At 47.6% G+C, this 8,294-nt stretch overlaps 1 protein-coding gene and 1 long non-coding RNA gene across 2 annotated transcripts in view; one reads left to right on the top strand and one right to left on the bottom strand.

Moving 5' to 3' along the window:
• Positions 1-4,291, bottom strand: part of LOC138402692 (uncharacterized) — a 5,149-nt gene extending 858 nt beyond the window's left edge. The window contains exons 1-2 of the mRNA XM_069500358.1: positions 2,822-4,291; positions 1-2,778 (exon numbers count right to left, since the gene is read on the bottom strand). The exon at positions 1-2,778 is cut by the window's left edge and continues 858 nt beyond it. Of these exons, the coding sequence (XP_069356459.1) occupies positions 1-2,778; positions 2,822-4,291 (4,248 nt within the window). The remainder of the gene's footprint in view (positions 2,779-2,821) is intronic.
• Positions 4,292-4,538: 247 nt separating this feature from the next.
• LOC138402654 (uncharacterized) lies at positions 4,539-5,237 on the top strand. The gene is made up of 3 exons (XR_011237013.1): positions 4,539-4,625; positions 4,698-4,984; positions 5,057-5,237. It is a non-coding gene; the product is annotated as an uncharacterized lncRNA (long non-coding RNA).
• The last annotated feature ends 3,057 nt before the right edge of the window (positions 5,238-8,294 follow it).

Raw genomic sequence — 8,294 nt, forward strand, 5'->3', positions numbered from 1 at the left:
GAGAGTGCCTTGCAGGTTGTGTGCCTCGACGGTTTCAGGTTGAAGATCTTCAAGGTTGGAATAATCGACGGCAATGGTTTCCGCTGGATGCTCGGCCTCCAGGAAGCTGATTCTTTCCTCTAATTTCCTGTCTTCAGGTAGGCATCGAAGGGGACGACCGCGCTTCGCTTCGTACAGTTGAGCGTGCTCAGAGATTCGCAAGTCCAAAGGAATCAGTCCGGCCAGAACTAGCGCCGCGTGCAGTGATACCGTCCTATAGGACTTGCAAATCTTTTGAGCGAAGCCTCGTTGTATTGTGTTAAGTTGCTTTTGGACAGTTATCTTCTCGGCAGCTTTGGCCCAAACGCTAGCAGCATACATAACAATTGGCTCGATGACGGCCACGTAAATCGTTCTTATGACTTCCGGGTTTAATCCCCACGTAGTCCTGGCCGTTCGGGCCAATTGTTTGTAAATATTTAAAGCTTTGACTGCAGTGTTTGCTACGTGTTTATTAAAGGTTAGTTTCTCGTCTATTGTTAGGCCTAGTATTTTGATTTCTTTAGTGAGTAAGATTTCTGTGCCGTTCATCTTTAAATTTGGTGTTTGGTATTTAAGTTTCTTCGTCAGGATCATGGCATGGGTTTTTTGCGCTGCAAATTTTAATTTGTTTTCTGCACCCCAAGCGTTTATAAGGTCCAAGGTTTCGTTTGCCTTATTTTGGATGCACTGCGAGTCCTTCCCGGAAAACACAAGAACGACGTCGTCCGCGAAGGCCTGGCAGTATACCCCTTTTTTGTCCAGATCATTGAGTAGAGGGTTCAACAGGAGGTTCCAAAAGATGGGTCCCCCTATCGAACCCTGCACGCAGCCCTTTGTTGTCGGTTTTATAACCGTTTTGCCCGCGTAGGTCACTTGGACCTGCCTGTTTTCGAAATAACTGTTTATCAGGCGTTTTAAGTTTTTGGGGCAGTTCATTTTATGAAGCTGATCCTTAATGGCCGGCCACCAGGCGCTGTCAAAGGCGCCCTCTATGTCTAGTGAAACCAGGGTAACAATGTTCTTGTTGTTTATCTGTTCCCTTATATGGTTCACCAGATCACAGAGAGCGTCCTCCGTGCTGCGCTGGGGGACGAAGCCATATTGCCTGGTGTTTAATTTTGGCAAGATGTGATATTTTAGCCTACTTATAAGCATCTTTTCCAGTATTTTGCCGAAGATTGACAAGAGCCCTATTGGTCTGTAAGATTTGGGATGGTTGTAGTCTGTTTTGCCCGGCTTTCTTAATACGACAATCGTGGCCACCTTCCAAAGACTCGGGAACAGAGACAACTCCAAACATTTATTCGCTATACTCAGGAAAAGCCCCGGGTCGTGGTTTATGGCGGCGGTGCAGATATCTGCCGTGAGCCCGTCCGAACCCGGAGCCTTTTTTGGGTTGAAGCTATTTACTGCGTGCTGTAGTTCAGTTTCGGTAAAGTAAGGATCGTCTATGCCCCCGTCGTTTTGGATGGATGTGCGCCCTCTGATTTCGGTGTGTTTCGGGGTGTCTTCCAGGACGTTGTCATCGGGGAAGAAGGTCGATGTTATGTATTCGGCAGAGTCTGCGGGACTGAGTGCGACTCCGTCTTTAACCATGGGCTTGTCGTCCGTTCTCCTTTGTGTAGATCTTATAACTCTATACACTCCGTCCCACAGACTCTCCCGATCCTGTTTGGTGCAGAACTGCTTCCAGCTGGTGGTTTGTGCGTGCTTTGCTTCCTCTTCGTATATTTGTTTTGTTTCTACGTAATCTTTTACAACATGTGCACGACGGGAGGGAGCAGCGCATCTGATTCTCCTTTTTTTTGTGGTTACTTCTCTTTTCAGGAGTTCAAGTTTAGCAGTCCACCATGGTAACTTAAAATGGTCTTTAGGTTTTAGTTTTGGGATGGACCTATTGCATGCATTTATGACATTTTCTACGTATTTACCAACTAATTCGTCTAAGTCCTTTTTATTTAATATTTGTCTCACTTTGGTCTTATCTATGTCTGTCTCTTTTAATTGTTTATCGAGTTCTTTCTTAAAGATGGTCCATTTCGCTTTATTGGTAAAGTATTGTCTTGTAGTTAAAGTTTTGTTGTGTGTAGTTGGTTTTTCTAATTGCAAATTGAATTTAATTGTATTGTGGTCAGAGCTCGTAAAGCCCTGATCCACTGTCCAACCGTCGACTTTACCCAGAAGGTCGACACTGCACGTTGTAATGTCGACCCTGCTGCTATATATTTTGTTGTTCCTGACAGTTAAGAATGTGGGCTCGCTCCCGTCGTTCAATATTTGCAGGTCAAGCTCGTCTAAGAAAGAAGCCAGCTCTGCTCCCCTATGGTTCTCTTCCGAGCTACCCCACCAGGTGCTCCAGGCGTTGACGTCTCCGCCAAAGATAATGTTACTTGACCCTTTTTTGGTGATTATCTTGCGTAAGTGCTCCAAGTAAGGTTCGAGGGGTTGGTCTTCTTCGAGGTAGGCCGATATAAGGTTAACTACACGATCTTTGGTCTTGATGGCAACGTAGGCGATGTTTTCTGTCGTCAGGAATGGGTCTTCGTGGATTTCCCAGTTCTGGTTATGCACCAAGATCGCTGCCTTTACCGGCTTACCTCGATCTTTTGTTTTTTGAATAACTCTAGTTCCTGAATACTGGCCCACTATCCCCTCGGCCCCCACATAGGGTTCTTGTATTAGGGAGACGTCAACCCCACTGTCTCTGGCTCCTTTCAGCAGCTCCTGGGTAGCTAGCTTCTTCCTTTGCAGGTTCGCCTGTATTACCGTTATCCCATTGACCACTTTAGCAGTATGAGACACTAGAGCGAGCTATAGTGTCCCATTTTTTCCTGATGGGGCACTCTAGATCGAATGCGCTGTGTTCCGTCCTCTCCAGCTTCGCTATGTGGCAGTTTCTGCAACAGGCCACGTCACCGACGGTCCACGAGGGGCAGGTCGAACGGAGGTGCGGCCCAGCACAGTGACTGCACCTGTCCTCTGCTTCTTTGCACAGGCGGCGGCTGTGGCCGAAGCCGAGGCACCGCGTGCACTGGACCAGAGGAGACTGGTCGAGGACGAAGCACCGCTGGAGGTCTATGTGCACCCTTCCCTGACTTGTCAATCTCTGCCATACTTTGGGTGATACTTGCATCACCATGTGACACTCGTGGGGATTCCTGGCAGGCCTGCGGTATTTCGGGACTACCCGGTACTCGCTATCGGGAATGCCCACGAGCGCATCTGCATTCTGGGTTTTTATTGAGGCTACCACCTCGTCGTCGGTGTTGTACGACAGCATGTTCTTGATGACGATAAGAGGGTCCTTGTTTTTAGCCTCGTTAATCTGTAGGCAGTCATCCACTTTCAGCTTGTCGGTCAAGCGGGTTAGTGAGTCTTTGGATTCGCAGCTTATTACTACCTTTTGGTTTCTGGCTTTGCGGATCCTTTCCACCCTGACTCCACTAGCTCTCGCGTCTGCGGCACCTCGGATTCTCTTGAGTACATCGTCGCTCGTGTCTTTCTCGTCCTTCGAGGATACGATAATCGAGTGATTTGGGTTAGGTATTGACTTAGGCTTCGGGCCCGCTGCAACCTCGGCGTATGTCACACTTCTCCTACTCTCTTCGACAACAGCCGCTAGCTGGCTGCTGGCTTCATTGAGCCGTTTGGTAATTTCCATGGCCAGAGGGAGCGGCTGCTGTTGACTGGTCTTGGAGAGTGCATCCAGTACGTCGAAGTTCACGATCTGACGCAGTGATTTTACCTCGCTTAGCACCTCCGCGATAGGGGCTCTTATGTCCACTGCTTTGACGCCCTCCACGAGCTCTTCCAGTCGTGCGGTCTGCTGTTTTTCTAGGCTCAATGCCTGAGACGTCGCCTGGGAGCGGGCCCGCTCCAGCTGCAACTGCAGAGTCTGTCGGGACTCACTGAGCCGCAGAACTATTTCATATAGTCCTGCGAGGTTCTCCAGAACCTTCTCCTTGATGGAGGTTTTTAGATTCCCCGACTGTTCCATTTGTTCCTTCGCTTCCTGAAGAAGGCGGTTCGCTGCAGCTGGAAGGGTCGAAAGAGCGGCCTGTGTAGGCTCGCCAGACGACGCCCTACTAGACACACTCGGGGTCGGTGACGACTGGCTGGAGGTCTTTGATGCGGGGGCTTCGCCACCTGAAGGCTTGGGGGCTTCGCTGCCCGAAGGCTTAGGGTCTTCGGCGCTAACCGAGCGAAGAAGCACTTTCCTTCCTAAGGGCACGGTTTTCTTTGATTTTGCGCCTGGCGCGTTGCCCGACATGGCGTCTGAGATATAAAAATCAGATTTAATGTGAGTTTTTAGTGATTCCTAAGTCGGTGTTTTAGTGTAGAGAGCCGTGAGTAAATAAAATGGGCCCTCTGTACTGCCAGACACAAGACTGCAAAATCAGAATTTCGAATTTCCCAGTCCCAAATTCCGCGGCTCTCACGTCGGTACTGCTGGTTACCACCTCAGTAACTAGGATAGAGTGGGTGGGGGGGCCTTTTTTCCGCGTTTTCCGCGCGAAAATTGTCGGAAAAGCGGTCAGGCGCACGGTCCTCACGCGCGGGCACCGTCCGAGTCGGAAAAGACCGGAAAACTACGAAAATTTGGGGTATAAATTTTGCCGAAAAATTTTGTAAGTGAAAATTTTTTGAAAATTTTAATTTTGGATTTTCTTTCGCAGGACGCTGGGGCCGGTGGAAAGCAACGCCCTGAGAGATTTTCACGTGAAAATTCGAAGAACCGGGACAACGACGCAGGATTTATGCAGTTTCTTTAAGCAAATCTATGAATTTTGTATGAGAAATTCCACTTAGCTATATCAGCTCGGTACAGATGTCTATGCTGTGATCGGCGCACGATTTTCCGCGTTTTCCGCGCGAAAATTGTCGGAAAAGCGGTCAGGCGCACGGTCCTCACGCGCGGGCACCGTCCGAGTCGGAAAAGACCGGAAAACTACGAAAATTTGGGGTATAAATTTTGCCGAAAAATTTTGTAAGTGAAAATTTTTTGAAAATTTTAATTTTGGATTTTCTTTCGCAGGACGCTGGGGCCGGTGGAAAGCAACGCCCTGAGAGATTTTCACGTGAAAATTCGAAGAACCGGGACAACGACGCAGGATTTATGCAGTTTCTTTAAGCAAATCTATGAATGGTTAGGTTAGGTTAGGTTAGGTTAGGTTAGGTTAGGTTAGGTTAGGTTAGGTTAGGTTAGGTTAGGTTAGGTTAGGTTAGGTTAGGTTTTTTTTTTTTTTTTTTTTTTTTAAAATAAATTAACAACTCCGCAGACGCGTGGTCTGCGACCTTTTTTAGATTAGTTTATTTTGTTATTTAATTACTTCTACACAGCTATTTTCCTTAATACTAAATCATACATGCATACCTATTATTATATATATATATATTATTATTATTATTATTATTATTATTATTATTATTATTTTTTTTTTTTTTTTTTTTTTTTTTTTTTTTTTTTTTTTTTTTTTTTTTTTTTTTTTTTTTTTTTTTTTTTTTTTTTTTTTTTTTTTTTTTTTTTTTTTTTTTTTTTTTTTTTTTTATTATTATACTTATTATAATGATTAACAATTTACATTTACTCGGTTAGTTTATCGAAACGTGCACTTTACTTATTGTTACTGTTAGTTACTTAAATTAGGGTCTAGTTTCTAGGGGCTTATTGTAAGTAGTTTCCTCAAGACTGCCTCGTCTCCCCCCCCGTATCGCCATCTTGATGTTATAGTCCCTGATCGTGGTGGACGTAGCCTTGGCCGCCTTCGAGATGAATAAAGCGGTCGCGTCACTGCTGTCATCGGTGTAATATGTACAGCTTTTTGTGTGACGCGACACGGCCACGACTGCGTGTGGTACACTGTCGAGGAGCTGTATCTTCTTCTGTGTTGTACGCACTATTACCACTGTCTCAAAGGTCGCTCCCTGGGCTTCATGGATGGTATTCACGCGCGATCCCAATCCCGTCCCGAAACCCTCCTGTTTTAGGGTTTCCTTCTCACCTTGTGTGTGAGTGAGGTATAAGGTGTTGTCTGTACCTTTCGGGATGTTCGCGCCTGTATACTGCTTCAGCTCCAGGGATCGAATCTGAGTCTTCGATGAGTATATGCCCCCGTATACTTCACTGAGGGCATACGCTACATCGAGTGGGTTCCTGTGCGTACATAACAGCTCCTGGTCGACTGACGCGATTAGGTTTGGGCGGCAGTAGGACATCTTGAAGAGGTTTTCTCTGTCGATGTACGGCAGTTGATTCATGTCACCGATCATGAGGGTCTCGCTGGCTCCCGCTAGCTTGGTTGCCATCATTATGGCCCCAAAATGGTTCATGAGAGCCTCATCGATAATGAGACGCTTACATCCCTTCCGATCAGGCTCCCTAAAACCATTTGCTAAAACTGAGGCCATAGTGCGCACCTTGTTCTTGGTTTGCGCTCCAATTTTGGGCTCCAGCTTCTCCCTCAAGTCGTTTACTGCCTCCGTCGTGCTGGTTATGACAATATCGTTTCTTGTGTCAAAGTTCCTCACGATCCAAGTGGTCTTGCCACAGCCTGGCACTCCGTTAACCCATTTGATCTTCGGAGTTTCCCAGAGCACCAGGGTCTCGTTGTTATTGCCGGCGATGGTTTTAGCCCTCTCCAGGATCTTCTCTTGTAACATGATCCTGGTGCAGCGGGCGACGACCACCACCGGGTCATCTGGGTCCGTTCGGAACTTTGGTTTACCGCTCTCTTTCGTCCCCTCCTCGTCCAGTTCGACGAAACCGCGTTTGGTGTTATATGCGGCCATGTGGTCCCCTCCTTCCTCTCCGATGACGATTTCAGAGGTGTTGTTATTGTAGATCGATGCCTCCGCCTCTCTCAGCCTCACTTTTAGCAGGCCGGTGTTCTCCAGGAGGTAAGCCTGCATGATGTCTGCACAAGTCTTGCGGCTGACCTCCTGTTCTGCTTTTGTGATGGCTTGGAATTCGAGAAAGGCGTTTATGACATGATCTAGGGGCCTTTTTACGTCTCTAAGAACGGGTGGGGAGACTTGTCCCTTGTCTGCTCTAGATCTGTCTTGTCTTGATGGTCCTGGTCGGATGTCTGTCACGGGTCTGGTAAAAGTCCGTATGGCCTGTTCGACTTTCTTTGTTGTTTTGGCAGCTCTTATGTTTTCTATTCTTCCGGACATGCTTTGGATAGCTTCGGCTAGTGTACTCACCGTGGCGCTCAGCATGCTCTTTCCTTTGCTAACTACCCCAGCGGTTTTTGCTTTGCCTGCTGACACCAGCTTCAGCTGCAGTTTCTCCGAGCCGCTAAGTGTCGCAGAAGTTCTTGACAAACCGTCTGGGTCTGGACTTGAGCAAGGTGATTTAGCTTTTTGTGGTTTAAGAAAACTGAGGTCTTCACCTCTGCCTTCATAAACCACCACCTCGTGTGTTTTTGAGGCTTCGATGCACCCGATGAAGTCATCCACTATGCCCTTTGAGTATCCGACAGCCATCGCATCGACACTGATACGCCTCGGTGTGTCCACGTTCATTTCTCCTATGCGTTTGAGCACAGAACTTACCTGTGTGAATGGGGTCTCGAGGAGATCCCATTCGAATAGTGCTATGATTTTGTTCTTTACTCTCACTATTCGACAGCGCTTTTCAGCCACTGTAGTCACAGGCATTGCGATGTATGTTCTGCGCTTCATGGTGTTTTTAGATGTGCTTCCGTTAAGCAGAGCGGCCAGTCCGGGGGACAATTCCACTCTGCCTGCACCGTGCGCATTACAGAAGCACATTCCCAACGCTTCGAGATTGGTGTCCATGAACGTGGCCACCCCGCGCAGTCTGATCCCCGGTTCGCCTTTTTCCCCAGACTTTAGCAGTTCTTTGATAGTAATGGTTTGCACTGCTGCAGGACTAATGTCTATGGGTGTGGCGGTTTGGTTCACAGAGTCAGTGCCGGCTGCATGGCTTGTTTCAACCTGTCTTGGTGTCATGGTGCTGTTTCTTTTCGTCGCAGTCCGGAAGATTTTTTCTATAAAGTCTGTTAGTTTGTCTCTGGTGTCATTGTCGCGAAGAGTCTCGTGTAAAGTCTTTGTCGTCAGTTGTACGTCTGCTCCGATTTCAATTCCCATCCTCATCGCTTCAAAGCGAGGACAGTCCAGAATGATGTGCTCGACCGATTCACTAATGTCTCGGTCGCACTCGCACCCCGGGCTGTCTCTCAGTTTGAACCGATGTAGGTACTCCGCTATTCCTCCGTGCCCCGTGAAGGCTTGACATAGCAGAGGAGTTA

This window comes from Maniola hyperantus, chromosome 8 (genome assembly GCF_902806685.2).
Source record: "Maniola hyperantus chromosome 8, iAphHyp1.2, whole genome shotgun sequence".
Taxonomy (NCBI): Eukaryota; Metazoa; Arthropoda; class Insecta; order Lepidoptera; family Nymphalidae; genus Maniola; species Maniola hyperantus.